At 39.2% G+C, this 17,405-nt stretch overlaps 1 protein-coding gene and 1 pseudogene across 2 annotated transcripts in view; both read right to left on the reverse strand.

Moving 5' to 3' along the window:
• Nucleotides 1–10,440, reverse strand: part of LOC107556913 (eukaryotic translation initiation factor 2-alpha kinase 3-like) — a 30,219-nt gene extending 19,779 nt beyond the window's left edge. For both annotated transcript variants that reach the window (XR_001605336.1, XM_016240153.1), the window contains exons 1-2: nt 9,997–10,440; nt 331–460 (exon numbers count right to left, since the gene is read on the reverse strand). Coding sequence is in view for 1 of the 2 variants with exons in the window: in XM_016240153.1 (XP_016095639.1) it covers nt 331–460; nt 9,997–10,292 (426 nt within the window). In the remaining variant the exon portion in view is untranslated. The remainder of the gene's footprint in view (nt 1–330; nt 461–9,996) is intronic.
• Nucleotides 10,441–11,845: 1,405 nt separating this feature from the next.
• Nucleotides 11,846–16,803, reverse strand: LOC107556897 (ribose-5-phosphate isomerase-like; annotated as a pseudogene).
• Between the last annotated feature and the right edge of the window lie 602 nt (nt 16,804–17,405).

Below are 17,405 nucleotides of genomic sequence, written 5' to 3' on the forward strand. Positions count from 1 at the left end.
TGTGTGTGTGTGTGTGTGTGTGTGTGTGTGTGTGTGTGTGTGTGTGCAACTTGTTTCAGATTCAATTTCCTTTGGGCAATGTCTCATTCTCTTCTGGGGTAAAGAGGTTCAAACAAACATCCCCTTTTCCCACACACACACACACACACACACACACTTACTCAAACAGAGAAACATGTGCAGTGTGCATGTTTGGGGAGAAAACCTTCTTATGTTGAATCACAATGCAAAATACTACAAGAAAGTGTTTAATACTTCTAACCAGAACACAGCTGGTCATTAAGCATTAGCTTGTGTATTTTAAAGGTTGTGAGAAAATGTGTTCAGTACCTCTGGTTTGCTGAGGCTAGAGGACACAAGAGATCCTGAGCCCACGTCCAGGTCCCACTGCTTGCGTCCCTGGTTTAGAGGATCCAGAGCGGCGATTCTCCCATCAAGTGTGCTGATGATCACCAGAGCCCTGTCAAACGCATGAAACACACAAGTTCACATAAAGTGACAAGGGTTTCCATCACTCTATATTGCACACTAGACATTTCCCTTCATCTTCAAGTTTGTTTGACATAGATTATAGGATGTATATGAATTATAGCCAATATAAATAATGCCTAATAACAATACATGGCCAATATTAAAATCCTATTTTGTCTAAATAAATTTAAAATACAAATTCAATAACTGTGTATATACTATGTGACCCTACAGCTATACAGTATGAAATAAAATTTATGTTCATTTTGAAATTTGCTCAAATGACATTTAACAGTGGTATCAAATTATTAGTGGTTTTATTTTAGTGGTTTTATTAATGTATGGTTAGCCTACATTATATATTGTGGATACCTACATACTGAAGTAGGTAGTAAAGTGCTCAGCACCAAAAGAATTGTCAAAATAAATAATAATAATGATACATCTTCAAGTTCTTATAATATCACTGGCAATATTTTAGGTGTAGGGTGGCCAATAGCCAATATAATGCCAAAATATGGATAAATAAATAACTTATTTTACATGATATTGTAATCTAATCAAGAATGTTGTAAAATCATTGAAAGTTGTAATTCTTTATCCATCTAGGTCCAATTCTCACGATTAACAAACTATTAACTACGACTTTTGCCTCAAACTCCTAATTTGCTTATTAACAATTATCAAGGTAGTTGTTAAATTCAGGTATTGGGTAGGATTACGGATGTAGAATATGGTCATGCATAATATGTACTTCATAAGCACTAATAAACAGCCAATATGTTAAGAATAAGCAACTAGTTAATAGTGAGAGTTGGTCCCTAAACTAGTGTTATCTTATCATCTGTTAAGGCAGATAGTTTTGGATTTATTACAAGGGCAATTTGACCCATAAACTCTTAAAGTCTATAACGTCTACAACTGGCCAAGAGAACTGGGAGATTAAACTGTGTGCACACCAAACTATCACAAACTTTTTTGTTCTTTTGTAGTATGCGATAAAAGCTAACAAGAACTGAAGTCCACACAGGACACTTCATGGCTAAAGTGCCAGGGAACTTTTTAATGGACAGGGGCAAACGCACCTGCAGGGTAGAGAGCAGGACTAAGAGCGAGGGAGTCGCTTTGATCAAGTCTAAAGAGAGTCAGCACATCCCTCCAGACATCGACATTGACGAGGTCAGAATTTAAGGGCACTTCAGTTCTGCTCATCCCAATGCTCTGGGCCAACACCATTTGTTCTCATTCTCCAATAGGATTGAAGAGCAGAAAATGTTATAGCACAGCACTCCTGATTGGCTGGAGGGCCCCTCCAAAAATGTGAGGGCTGATTGGTTGTTGCTAAGCAGTGGGCATTGTGAGAATGAATGAGGACACTACACAGGTCCCGCCCAGCCAAAAGATTGATTGAGGGAAAGAAAGAAAAAAACTAAGAGATATGAGCGAGAGAGAGAGAGAGAGAGAGAGAGAGAGAGAGAGATAATAAAGGAAGAATAACAAATCCCATTTTCTGGATGAGATCAAAGAGTAAGTGTATACCACAGGCTGTTTAACCTCAGAAATAAAATAAATTAATTAAAAGGAGTACAAGGGACTAAAATAGAAGAAGAAGAAAAAACACTTGAGAAAAATTGTCAAACTAAATTGAAAATAATTCAACAGTTTGTCTGACACCAATTCAATTGTGTAGATTATATTATAACAAACAGCATAAAAAAAGTGCCATGAGATGTAATTAAAGTAAATGCACACAAAATTAATTGAAGTAATTTTGTGATAATGTAGGCCTAGTACACTAAAACTAAACTCATACTCTTGTACTCTCTAGTTAACATTGTGTTTTTGTAATTTGTGCATTTTACATTTTACTTTCCTCTTCATTTTAATATTTGTTCACTTATATTTACTTTTTTGTATTTTATTGCATTTTACTGCACTTGCAATTTTCTACATTGTTTCTTTACTATTTGTCTCAGTCACATGATTTTTCTTTACTCATCAGCAGGGCAAAGTAATGGTGTTGAATACAAAAGCACATATATAATATAAATTTTATAGCAAATGTCAATATATATGCTCTACTATTTTTAAGGAAATTAAAGTTTTTCCAACAACACAAATGTCTGAATGTAAACTGTTAAAGCAGCTTCACTTTATCGTAAAGCCTTTTAAAAGTGTGCCTGAACACTCACAAATGACACTCACCCTTTTGCCTCTCTCAACATTATTCTTGTCATGCTGTTTAACACACTTAGCACTTTACACACAAACAGATCCTTAAGTGCACGTCCACACACACACACACACACCTGTGATCCCTCCCTCTCGCTCTCACTTACTATCTCGTCTCGCTCTCAGAGGAAGTCAAGAGATTCTCAACTCAGACCTGATGTAAACAGACTGCATGGAAGAAAGAAAAAAAAAAGAAACAACTAGGGTATCTGAGGGATTTGGTCCAATCACACAAGGCTTTCCTCTTCCCTCAGCCAATCAGGGCTTAGACGCGTTTCTGCACTTTCAATCAGAAACCACTCCTTTAAAAAACACCAGCCAATGGACATAAAAAGCCCACTGTAACCACGCCACAGCGAGCAGCTCTTATCAGCCAAGTGGGAGTTAGCAAGTACCACTGCAAAACACACACGCGCACAATAGGGGCATGGGGAGCACGTGGCCAAGTTGTGAAAACAGAGGCACACCCCTGCGGAGAAGCCGCAGAATTCATGGCGAGTTAACATAGTATAGTAAAGTACTTTGTGCAGACACAATTGTTCAGCATGGATGACATGCAGAAACCTGATATGGCAATTAAGCAAACAACAATGTGATTCAAGCAAAAGTTCACTCAGAAATTAAAAACCTGTCATTTTTCACCATCCCTTTCAAACCCAATCTTTTTTCAGTGGAACCCAAAAGCAGACGTTTCAAAAAATGTCCAGGCTGCTATTTTTCATAGGGACTGACGAGTTTATCAAGTTCCAAAAAGAAACATCCATACACTTTTTGTCTAAAGGTGCAGTCAAATTTACATTTGTAGGGTGAAATTCTGCAGACAAAACGCAGTCATCTCAATAGGAATTGGGAATGCGTCCTCACATGGATTTCACATCGGATTTAAGTTTGTAGAGCTTCAAATGTGTGAAGTTGACCATTATAAAGCTGCTTGGTTTGGAAGTGACTTCTGGATAAGCCGTGCTTCATGCACTGCGACAATAGACCTTCTTTGCCCAAAAAGTTTTCGTTAATGTGACCGCACCTTAGATCTTCTGAACCCGTATGAAAGCAAGGAACAGACTGAAATGTAAGTTATTGACTTAAAAATTAACATTGATGCACTAATATCTCCTTTTGTGCACTGCAGAAGAAGAAAAAATACATACAATACATACAGGTTTGAATAACATAAGGCTATAGCATGAAAACAGCCACATCATATCCTTTCTCGTTTGGTTATTTATTTTAGCACCATGGTGAGAGACAGGTGTGTAATATATATATGTATATATATATATATATATATATAAATAAACAACAAATAAATAAATAAATAAATAGATAAAACTTTTCTTTGATTTAATATAAAATTACATTTCAGTTAAATTGTCATAAGAATTAACTGAAAAGTAAAGACTTCGAAGAGTTAAAACTAAGTCAAAAGCCTAAATATTGCACATGCATTTTCTGTATAAGTGTAAGTTCTGCTGAATAAAAGTCTCCAAAAACACAATTTAGAAGGGGCATCTTTTAAAAAGGACGAGATAAAGACTCCAAAATCCAAAGTGAAAGGGATTTTCTGCTTAAGTGAGCACACAATAAAATATAGCACTGCAGTAGCATGCAGAGCTCGGTATGGAGCGTTACACAAAGCACTCGGCAATGCATTTCGAGGTACCATCTTCCCCAGGTAACATCCGCAGTACACAAACATGATGTCCATACCCGTATAGCTCACTACAGAAAGAAGAAACCCTCACTAGAAACCTTTAGATGCACACACCACGGGGAAAAAGTGCAGTCTGTGCATTACTTGTTGAATGTGTAGTGGACCAAAAAACTGTGACTAACTGCATGACAATGTGTGTTCTAATGTAAAAGAGAAAGATGATCAGAAAAACAATAAAAATAAATCAAATTAATACCAAAAAATAAAATATAACCAGCATTCAAAGGGGCAGTTGACCCAAAAGATTTACTCGACATCCTTCTAAACATGTAGGCATTTCTTTCTTTCGCCGAGCACAAGAGATGATATTTTAGAAAAATAAGACTCAAACTGACTTGTACAAACAACACTGAGACATTTATCAAAATATTTTAATTTCCACAAAGGAAAAAAATTGTGGGTGAACTATGACTTTAAAGGGATAGTTCACCCAAAAATGAAAATTGTGTCATCATTTACTCACTCTCATGTCGTTCCAAACCTGTATGAGTTGCTTTCTTATGCTGAACACAAAAGATGATATTTTGAAGATTGCTGGTAATCAAATAGTTTGTGGTTGCCATTGACTTCCATAGTATTTTTTTTTCCTACTACGGAAGTCAATGGTCAATGGCAAAGTCATTTTTGGGTAAACTATCCCTTTAAGGCTAATGCAACCCATTAAAGAAAGTTGCATTCATTCTAACATTGTCTCCTCCATCATGCAGAGTTTTTCTCCACGTATTGATTAAAGCATTTACCCAGTATGTCTGAGTGTGTGTGAGTGTGAGTGTGTGAGAATGCTTAATCTGTCCTCTGACTCCATGTCACGTTCTGACACGCCCAAGCTGCTATCTCCATGCAGAACTAGAAGTGCTTCTGCCATCTCAATTGACCTTGCTAAATTTGGTGCATCCTGCAAAAACTGCAGTACAGCAATTGCACAGAAAAGCATTTCTAGATGATTTTGATGATGAAACTAAACTAAACAGTGAAGCACACCTGTATGATTTTTCAATAAGCTCCGACACTCGCTCTGAAAAAAAATACCACCACAAACTTGCATGAGAAAACATGAAAGGCGTGTGTCACACAAACTAATTCCATCATGCACAAGTCCCTGTCATTTCACTCCTCTTTAACTCTCATCATCTTCCTCCTGTTTCTATCTCTCTAACGTGCGGCGTGGTGTGGAGAAATCAAAACTCTGTCACATGGTGCTGCTCTCGTCCTATTGGACGAGTCCTGGCCTTGATCTAGGTGGCTGATTTGTTGTTGCTAAGCAGTGAGGAACCAAACTACAGAAAAGCCTAGGTCTTGACTACAGGGTCCTAGCGCCTTCGGTTTTGGGTCTCGATGTCCCCCCTTTACTTTCTCCCTCCTCGTCTCCCCAATCTCTCCCTCTGCCACACCTCTCCCATCTTCCCACCCATTGCTGCAGTGCAGTAAGGTGTGTCCTCTGCAACGTATGAAGAAACGGCTTAAAAGAATCAAACCACAAACAGAGCAAAAATCAAGCAGGTCCGGAGTAAGCGTTGCCACATGGCTAAGAGCAACAACACAGAATCGACATCCTAAAAAAAAAAAACGAGCCATTCATAAAACTGGTTTTATTTTAATTGTCTGAAGTGAGATATTTCAAAAGTGCTCAGGTAAAGTTTGCATAAAAACATGCTAAGTTTGGTTCTGATTACAAGATGATTTGTCTTATCGCAAAGTGATGAACATCACTCCAGAGCATGAGATCATATAAAACGAATCTGACAGTCTCTCGCTAGTTACCTAACCATCAAGTCAGACAAAAAAAAGCTCACAACAACAAGCGCACAAACTCTACCCTTTCCTTCCTTCCCTCCTGCTCTCTCTCTCTCTCTCTCTCTCTCTTCCAACTCAAATTCTGAGCACTTTTTCCTTCCAATCGTCTAATTGGCCAACAAGTTTGCCAGCTCAGCTCTTCTGATTGGCTGTTGCTAAGCAGTAGGCAGTTGGAGCTAGACGTCTGGCAGAGTTTGCACCAGGCAGTGGAGAAGCGGCATCACCGTGAGTGTGTATTTGTGTGTGTAAGAGAGAGGGCACCTCAAGCGAAGTTCTCCTTCCAAAAGGTCCCTCAGGAATCACCAGCAGTCCAAAAATACACACACCGAGGCAAAGCTGAGCTACATTAGTCTATAGGCCATACCTGGATCCTGTTCGCCAAACCAATTTAAAGGAGAACACATACGTACCACAAACTAATTCAGTTATCTGTGCATTTAAACAGCAATTGTGTTGCCTAGTCTTTGCTCTAACAGCAGTCTGGAAGATCTTTACAATATGTTGTTGTTTTTCTTCCACCTTCACTAGACTTAATGGACTGAGTAACAACAAGTTGATGAGAGCATCTTTATTACAAGTGTTCCCCACAATCTTTGCTTTTGTTGTGAGTAGATCTCTCCAGGGTTAGACTCCCATTTGCCAGTCGACCATGCTGTGCAACACATAAAACTGTCCCAGGAGAACACCATCCCCCAGTAAAACTGTTCCATGTCACGGGGAAGGCCTGAGGGTAATGATTATCATCGCTGTGTTAGTGAGAAGAGAGCACAAAGGTCTGGTTCTTGGTTCATGCATTATCAATAAAAGCCAGGCACTTGTTTTTGTTTACATGTGATTGATGGTTGCTTGAACACTGCACATAAATGCATGAGATGATTTGATATTGAGGACTATGGGGGGGAACATGTAGAGGTGTGAGCGGGTGTTTTATCTTGGCAGCAGGTGTGAAGGCAGCTGCTACTCTCAACCCTGTAGAGATACCAAACCAATGCAGTGTTAAACACACTACACACTATTCCCTCGAGTGTGCATGACACATATAACTATGCCACCAGAAACAAAGACCAGCCCCTCCTTCCAGTGATGTATGACTACTGTCAAGACAAAGTCCCAGGAACTTCACATTAAAGCACCATCGCTGAAGTGGTGTTCCAGCGGGCTATTCATACACACAGATAAAGCATCTTTGCACTGATCATTTTCAACATATCTTGTAGTGCATGGAAGTTGACACTCATATAAACCCCAACTACGTTTTTTTTTTTTTTTTGCTGTTTCTTGTGTAAATAACTTTGTGGTTGATGCGGAGTTGCAAAAAGCATGCATGATATTTTTTGTTATTTCCTCTATAACCTGCAAAATATATGAATCTTCTCTTCTTTAGGCTGTTTAAAACAAGCAGCCGTTTCAATATCCAACTGAGGTGGTCCGTGCCATGCAGGTGTGCAGATAACTGCTGCTACATTGCTATCAGCAATACCAGAGCAAGTGCATGTCTCATTCATTCAAAGATGTTTTGAAGAAAGTTATTAACCAAACAGTTTTTCTGACCTGACTTCCAAAGAAGAAACCTGATACATTTCTCAAAATATCTTTTTATGTTCCACAAAAGTCTCAAGAATTTTCATTTTTGGGTCAAATATCCCTTCATATTAAAAGCTCAAAAGCAAAAATTTACAATTGCAAATGTGCACGTGTATGTCTCAATTATTCATAATTTTGCACGAAAATTGCAGATTTTGCACTTTTAATGAAAAGGGATTGTTTACGAAAAAATTTAAAATTCTTGAGACTATCTTTTGTTTGTAACAAAAACTGTTTATGTTAATAACATTCTTCAAAACATCTTTTGTGTTTCACAGAAGAATGAAAGTTGTACAGGTTTGGATTCAGTAGAACATAAGTAAATGAGTAAATGACAGAATTTTTCATTTTCATGTGAACCATCCCTAATATCCCTTAAAAGCAAAATCAGCATTTTTGTGTGTAAAATTAAGTTAACTTAATTAAAATAATTTTTTTAAATGTTTTAATTAATTACATTATATATTGTTTATATAATTACATAATTATATATTAGAATATTTTACAATATAACAAAATATTTACAAGATATCAATAAAATATTTCTTGATAAGTTCCAAAAGGTGTCTGCTTCAACACTTCCTGAACATGATAACCATAAACCAGAGTCAAATCTATATATATAACATTTTTCAGATGTAACAGAACTGTTCGTCTTTTGCCTTCAAAGGTTTTAGAAGAATCCTCAGCACTGGCAAACCATATCCACCCTAAAATTCCTGCTCCTTCTCATGTTATTTTCATCTTTGGAACACAGTCTGTTCTAGGTACTTCGATGTGTTGTTGCTTTCCTATTTCACCTCTTATTCTAAAGCCTGAGCTTGTAATTATCAGGACCTGACTCTGGTCGTGCCAACTTGTGCTTGTTTGGAGAAATCCCCCATTAATGGGTGTGCCACACATCGATGTGACAGCATGTCGATGGTAAGGCAAGGTGTGAGAGATTTTTTACTGCAGTGGAGCAGATCAGGTGTTCCCAATGATATTATCAGCTCCTGTGACATATTTGTAGAACCAGTATCTCCACCAAAAACAATATCCAGCTTCAGCTAAAAGAAAAAAACTTAACATTTTCACAAGGTGGGCGAAAAACATTCACCTTTAAGCTCCAAAGGTCTTAGACAACATGTTAGATTAAAAAACAACAAACTAAAGCACCAAAACTAGTTTTAAAGCAAGACCCCCGAGCTCCCCATCCACCTATTCGACACTGTTTCTCTCTAAGGTGGGGCAGAGGGCTCGGATGCGGTAACACACTGATATCACATCCAGCACAGCAGAGCGACCAATTCCCGCCACAAACAAAAACAAAACATCCGGAAAGTTGGAGCGCGCGTCTGGGCGCGGGGAGACGCGTCTGTAGTTGCGCGCTGAGCGGCGGTTTAAAGTGCGTCAGCGCAGCCTCCAGAGACCGCAGTCTACCGACGGACACCGGCTTCCTTTGTAATAACTGTAGCATTAATAGAGAACTCATGTCTGAAAAATATATATTTCCCGTCCAAACCTATTAAAAACGGCATTGTTAATGTTCAAAAGACGTCTCTCTCCTCTACTGGTACAGTAAACTGTCGCTTTTTGCGTCTTTAAGTGTGTTTACAAACAACACTGTAGTCAGACTCAGTCAGGCTGACATGCATCGCACGCCCACACTCAAAACACTGCAGCAGTGCTCAAGACAGGAAGAGCATCCTCAGGCTGCGACAGCAGTAAAACAAGTTTCGAAACTCCAGAAAACAGTTCGGTTTATAAGGCAGTCCGAGTACATAAGGTGCTCTTTAAGTTCACAAACACACACTCAAGCCATCGAGTGCGATAGGAGAGATATAAGCGTTCTGCACTGGCTCTGAGACTGCTGTCAGTCATCTGAATCTCCATAGTAACAGGAATAAAACGCCTAACTTCACAGATTTTTGCGTACAAGTAGCCATATTATAAATGGCAGCGTCAGGTCGATCTAAAATGTTCTGCTGCTATTTAATTTGGTAATGTAAATATTTGCACATATTTATACCCTCTTCTTGGCCCAGCGGGGAGAGGTCGACTGCTGCAAACGTCCGCCCATCACGAACTCCAGCTCGGCTGCCTTACGCAAACTTTACTAAAGTTGAATAAGACTACAGAAAGCAATGTGACAACCTATAAAGCGTGTCACGCCCAGACAAACCGAAAACTTCAGCTAGGACTCGGTGGAAACTGCCTCTTACCTCCGCTGCTTGTGGAAGTTTGCGTCGCTGTCTCCAGACGGCTCTTCGCTCTCCCCGGTCGAGCCGTACTCGTCGTCCTCTACGGTCACTTCTCCGATGCCAGGGGCTCCTCCGACGCTGTCCAGTGGCCGCTCCATAACGGCAGCATGTTCCGCCGTCTCGGTGTTTGGCGTCGGAGCCACTTCGATTTCTCTCTCTGAGAGAAACTGACTTTGCAAAGTAACTGTTAACGTTCCCAAAACAAGCAGCAGCAGCAGGGATGTGCATACGTTTCCAAACTGAAACCCCCTTTCCATTGGGACAAGTGGCACATGAGTAGATAGACAATCACATACCAAAATAAAGTGAATTTTAAAAACTAGTCTATAAAAGGCGTTTTACAATTAAACTCGTAAGCTATTCGATCTCTTTCTGTTGTCCTCTCTTAACGTAAACATGCACTCGACAGCACCATGTTATTCTCTTTATACTTGACGTTGGCCGTGCCGTGGTAACGTCAAGCCCCGCCCCGTATCCAAACGCCCATTGGCTGAGCATGGAAGCAAATCCCTGCAGTGTGCGCTGATTGGTGCTAGCGCTTGTCAATCTTCACCGCTCGTCTACTAAGCAGATTTTGATTGCGTCCTACAACTGTCTTTTACAGTGCGGTATGTTGACGCGGTCGGCCCTCTAGCCTCTTCATTCCATTGGGCGCTTTTCTTGTCACCCAGAAATATAGGCGGGAGGAAAGGCAGCCCAGAGAGGGTATGGCCATCTTCTAAAGTATATTATTGGCCACACCGTAGAGTTTTAGCCAACAAGATAGTAGTGTTGGCTCCAACATGCCTTCATTGGTATGTTTACGGAAGCCGCGAAAGAAGTCTAGTCAACCCATTGGTCTGTCAAGCTGTCAATCAAAATCATCGTTACTGTGATTTCTAACGGAGGGGCGTTGCTAATTCGTTCTGAGCGAAGCTTGATTGGGTAAAAAGTACAAGGATGGAAATAACGACGTGGCCGTTTGTTTGCAGATAAAAGTGAGGTAATGTTATGCATTTGTAAGGCTAGGAACTATGCTTCATGAAAATATACATTTATGAAGGCACAGACGGAGGCCATAATATTCATACATTTGCCCATGTAAGACAACATTCATGGCTACGTAAAAAAGCACAGAAGGCAAACTAACACTGTAGATATACCGTATGGACAGTCTCTGTAGACTCCAGCTCAACATAAGCAGAATTGTCCAGACAGAGGATATGAGAGGAAAAACGGGTATATCTGAAGGATCTAATGTTGCATTGTTGTGTCGCAATACATACACTACTGTTCACTGGTTTGCAGTTCACTTAAAGACGTATTCTTTTTTTTCAAAGAATATTTTAATCAGCAGACACATCAAATTGATCAGTAAAGTAAAGTAAAGAAGGACAGTAAATATTTATAATTTTATAAATTTATAAAAAAAGATTTATACCATTCTTTTGAACTTTCTATTTATCAAACAAAACAAAAAAAGTATCACAGTTTCCAGTTTTTCAACATTTCTTAAGCACAAAATCAGCATATTAAGCCAAGTACACACCGCACCAACAGACACTGACCAATGGCAACAGCCTAATATTGAATCGGTTTGTTGGGTTTTGGAATATCTGATAAGTGGAGTAATGCTGCTAAAAATTCAGCTTTACCATCACAGGAATGAATTACATTTTGAAATATATATTTAAAATGAATTTTAAACAGTCATTTTAAATTATGATATTTCACAATATTAACATTTACTCTATTTTTGTTCAAATAAATGCAGCCTTGGTGAGCAGAACAGACTTCTTCCAAAAAAAAAAAAACAATAGAGAAAAGGTTTTCATCTGTACTGACCTGGGATCATCTTGATGGCTGTGTTGACTTCTTTCCAGTTCTGTGCATGCTCAAACTTCCAATCCAGGATGAAGTTACTGTTATCAGTAACCACTGGACCCTAAAGTTCAACATTGTAAAGAAAAATCATCAGATGACTAGACCATCCATTTCATAGAAGCCCACTACATTCCAAGCTTAATGAGAAGATTCCGAGGAACTACATGGTACAATGCTACTTTCTGGGAAATTCAAGGCAAGATTTTAGAAGGAAAAAAACAAAAGTCAAGATAGGGAGCATGTCAAAGAATAATATACTATACTACAGTACAATGATGATTAGCCATTCAGTCGTAACCGACTCTTTGGGGATCCAATGGGCCAACTCTCGCCATGCTTTCCGGTCTTCTACTTTCTTTTTCAGCTGTCCAATGTCTAAGTCGGTGTCACTTCTAATGATATCAAGCCAACGTGTTTTTGGCGGCCTCTTTTCGTTTTTCCGCTAACTATGGCAAGCATCATTGCATGTTCTAGTGAAGCTGTTCGCATAACAGGGCCGAAAAAGTGACATCTCTGGTTTCATACACTTCAGGACCTCTCTATTGGAAACCCTTGCTGTCCATGGTATTCTCAACAGCCTTCTCCAACACTATAACCCAAAGACGTCTATCCTCCTTCGATCGTTTTTTTTTCACAGTCCATATATTGATATAGTAAATACAATTGCCTGGACTAGTCTACATTTGGTTGTAAGATTGATGTCTTTACTCTTCCAGATTTGTTGCACGCTTAGCATTGCATTACGTCCTAATGATATTCAACGCTTTATTTCAGGTGTACCGTCGCCGGTTTGGTCAATCATAGATCCCAAGAAGCAGGACTCCTTAACGCATTCAATTTCCTCTCCATTGATGGTTACGTTAATTAACCATCCAGATCCAGCTGTAGACATTATTTTATTCTTTTTGATGTTCAGGTGGAGTCCCATCTTTTCACTTTCCCTTTGAATTGCTATTATAAGGTGTTTTGGAGCATCCTCGGTTTCTGCTAAAAAAAGTTGTATCATCAGCATAACGAAGATTGTTGATATTTCTGCCTCCAATCTTCACACCCATGTCAGAATCTTCCAGACATGAATTCCTCATGATCACTTCAGCATAAAGATGAAAAAGAAAGGAGGAGAAAATACACCCTTGTCTCACACCCCTTTCAATTCTGAAGCATTCTGAGTCGCTATACTGTGTTCGAACAACGGCTTCTTGATCTGTGTAAAGCGATCTTATCAACTGGGTCAGATGAGGTGATATTCCCAATTTTTGAAGTACCTTCCATAGCTTATTATGTTCGACACAATCAAAAGCCTTACTGTAGTCAATAAAACACATATAGATACCTTTTTGAAATTCATTGCATTTTTCAATGATCCATCGCAAATTTGCTATGTGGTCACATGTGCCACGAACTCGGCAGAAACCAGCCTGCACATCAGGTAGTTCTGTTTCTATGATTGGGAGTAGGCATTGCAGAATGATTTTTAGAAGGATTTTGCTTATGTGAGGGATCAAGGCTATTGAGTGATAGTTGCTACAATTCCTTGCATCACCTTTCTTTGGTATTGGTATAAAAATTGACTTTTTCCAATCTTTTGGCCACTTCTTGGTTTCTCAGACCTTTTGGCAAATTGCTTTAATGGCTGCAGGTGGAATTGGCCTCAGCAATTCCGCTTGGATACAGTCAAACCCAGGGGCCTTGTTGTTTGATAGCTGTTGCATCGCACATATAATTTCTTCATTCAAAATAGCAGGTATTTCCACTGGGTCACAGTTGGGTTGTTCTCCAACACTGGTGTTGGAGTATTATATTGTATACTACAATATAATACCCTAATAGTGCAGACAACACAAATGTGATGACTTAGTTCTATTCAACAATAAACCAAGTTCTTTGGGTTGAATGAGTTATTCAAACGAAATCAGGGAGTCCGTATTTTAGGGCAGGACATTGATTTTGTTTTACATGTAATGTAATAGAAGTATATTATAATAAGAAGTAAAAAAAAGAACCATTAAAAATTTAAATAACACAAATGGATGGAATTCAAGATCCATTAGTAAGACTCTCTTACAGCTTTACTGACTGCCATCCTCAGCACAGCCTCTCCTCCAAAGCGCCGGGCAATGGCTCTGGACACAGGCACATACGCCATGGGAATGACCTCCACCGGCACACCTTTCTTCCACTGTTGCCCCAGGGCCTTCGAGTCCTTTCTACCCACACAAGCAATGAAATGACATCACACAAACACATCTCAACTTCTAGTGGAAGACTCTCGTATAATTCTAGCAATCACAGGCTGGGTTATGATGAAACGTCACCACTGTTTCACTACATGCAGTGATCAGCAGTAATTATGGGATGCTAAATATATACCAAATATTGTAGTTCAAACAATAGTGCACAGTGGGTTGATTTTCTGGGAAATGTCACTTTGGATAAAAACATCTGCTAGACACCACATTCATACCTATAGTCTGCAATGACAATAAAGTGTTTGGCACAACCAGCTACAATCTTCTCCTGGGTTAAGCATCCTCTGTTTTGATGGAGGAAAAGAAAAGGACATGACGCTAGACCTGATGACACCTCAGGGATTTCACACAAATTAAGAGAAATGGAAAAAATACTTGAATTAAACTTAAATTTTTCAATCATACCCTCCTCCTTTAATCAGCGTCAAAGCAGCATCAACCTCATCAGCTCCATCAATCACTACATCCAGCTAAAAGACAAAAAAAAAGACTCTCAAAATCAAAATGATTTATTTGTTATCTACAATAACTCACAAACCCCCTGCAGTTCCCTCATAAACCCCCAGGGGTTCACAAAAACCCAGTTTAGGGAAAGCTGATGTAATTAAATTTGGTTAACTGAACTCTTTATGCTGTTCAGGGTGTCATGGGTACTCATGTGATAAATTAATCCAGTCGTAGTAAAGTTTTTTGGCAAAAAGCTGTACTTTATTTCGGCCCAACAAATGTTACCTATTGCTATTCCAGCATCAAAGTCAAATCATATATTTAATTGCCCTTTCCAACATAGCATTGTTTTACTAAACTTTTCCATTCTATAATGTTATCTAAGCTAGTTAAGTTGTCTAAATCATATTTTTTACCCATTCCAGCTGCCCGTCCACATGCGGTCTCGGCCCAAACTCACCTCAGGATGCCTGTCTAAATCAGACAAAGTGAGACCGTGCTGCAGAATCAGCTGACGGGCCTGGATCAACACAACTCAATTAAGTTAGTTATAAAACACAGGAGTTTTCTAGTGTTAAATGAAGCTCCAAATGAATGAACACTGACCTGAAAAGACGTGGGAACACACACCATATTCAGCTTCTCCTGTCTGACCCTCTCAGCTAGAAAGAAAACATCTTTTACTAATTATCACTGTTAAGAGCTCTAAGCATGAGTACGTAATATTAGATCACATGTCTTACCCAGCCTATCCACAGCATAGACGATAGTTGAGCCACTGCCCACTCCAACTACCTGGTTATTCTGAAAGAGAAATTAAAAGTCACATTTTATAGCATAAGCATAACCCAACCAAATATAGTCATACATCAGACCACCACAACACTGATAATAAAGCCTGAATTCATTCATTTTTTTCAACAGGGTCAGTAAAGGAGGTGCTTAACCTTTAAATATTCTTTAGCCCAAACAGTAGATCATGGCGCTAGAAACAACAAGGACGTGGGTTTGGTTTTCAGAGAATGCATGAAGTGCTCAAATGTACACCTCAAGAGGTCAAACCAATTTTTATATTCATTTTCAAGTAGGTATATAATTCTTACCTTTTTTTATCTAATAGGGATCTCAACAACAACAAAAAGTGTTCATGACTGTTTTACAAGCTACAGGCTTAATCTCAATTTGGAAGCATGCAAGAGACAGGCGAGGCTTGCAGAAACCAAAGTTCACTTTGCTAGTCCAGTTTTGACCAGATTAACCTTAATCACTCAACTGACCCTAGTGTGTTACAAACAATTAATTATTTATAGTACCCACAGACTAGCTATTTCCAAAGGTTTAATTTGAGCAGAATTAGCATCTTTATCGCCTAGCTTGCTGTATGTTTAAATGGGTCATATGATGCGATTTCAAGTTTTCCTTTCTCTTTGTACAATAATGTAGCAGTATTTTAAAATATAATGTGTTTTTTGATCATTAAAGCATGTCAACATATTCTGTTACACCAAATACACAAAATAATGATCTTTAAAAAAGCATCATATGACCCCTTTAAAGCAACCTGCTGCGTAAATAAACACAGGTGCTCAACTGATGCCACCTGAGCCACACTCACTTACTAACGTTAGCTGACTTCACTGTAACATCCCAGCTAGCATGTTTGAAGCTCAAGTTTCACAGCGGATACTCACTATTAACGTTACATACTAGAACTGCCAAAGCCGTTAGCCATAGCAAATACAAAACCCCATTACTGCAGTGTTGGCGCGTATTTTAATAACGCTACATACAGCGAGCATCGTGTTTGCTACGCATGCTTATTCACGCCTCCTAAAGTATTTAACGCACCCGTTTATCCAGTTAACGTTAAACTAATGTAAGTAGCGTTAATGTGTCACTCGCAACTAAGGTAAATACACAATCTCACCTGTATGTGGTTGTCCACAGCAGCATAAGCTGCCAGTTTTTTGGCCTCTTCAGCCATGAGAGTGCCGTGGTGCCGCCTGCTGTCGCTACACACTGTTGTTTCCCCGGCGGAGAGAGGAGAGATCTGCTGCTGCTCACCGCAAACTCAACCCTCCTCCTCCTCCTCCTCCTCCTCCTCGGCCTCATCACACTGTGATCACACAGCGCCTCCACGACCAACACAACGAGATGCGTGCCTCAAGAACATATGAAGAGTTCAGATGTAAAAGCCTCTAAGTGCCATCTGAAATTTTCATCTAAAATGAGCGTTTTTCTCAAGCTCAAGCTATGTTTATGTTCAGTTATTTTACTTTAATAGCAATGAAAACAACCTATTCATTGCCATTAAAGTGAAATTAACCTACACACTGATGTGTAGCCTGATGAAAATGCTAATTTTAGAAGAAAATGTCAAACGGCACTTAGAGGCTTTTGCATCTGAACTCTTCATATGTGCACGAGCAGAGGGATATTAGAGAAGCTGAACTGAACAGATATTACAGGACGCTCGACATATCAGCTGTCAGATAAGTATCGGTAAGGTGCTTTCAGTGGATTCCGATTCCGCGTGAGTCGGATCTTTCAAATGAATCAGTTGCACGAACCGTTTGAGTCGGATCTTTTCATCCAATTGGTTGAAAATATCAAGTCTGATCTTTTTATTAGAGGGAGAGAAAAAAGTCTTGAATCGTCTCTTTCGGACAATATTTCCGATTCGTAATGAGAATCGATGACATTTGGAGTAAACCGAGAAGGTAACCTTAATAACTGATCATAAATTACATGCAGAAAGATGTTTTCAGTAGTGATGGTAAAACTACACTTTCTAAAGAGGATACAACTGTA

Source organism: Sinocyclocheilus grahami, unplaced genomic scaffold (genome assembly GCF_001515645.1).
Source record: "Sinocyclocheilus grahami isolate Dianchi unplaced genomic scaffold, SAMN03320097.WGS_v1.1 scaffold583.1, whole genome shotgun sequence".
In the NCBI taxonomy this organism is placed as follows: Eukaryota; Metazoa; Chordata; class Actinopteri; order Cypriniformes; family Cyprinidae; genus Sinocyclocheilus; species Sinocyclocheilus grahami.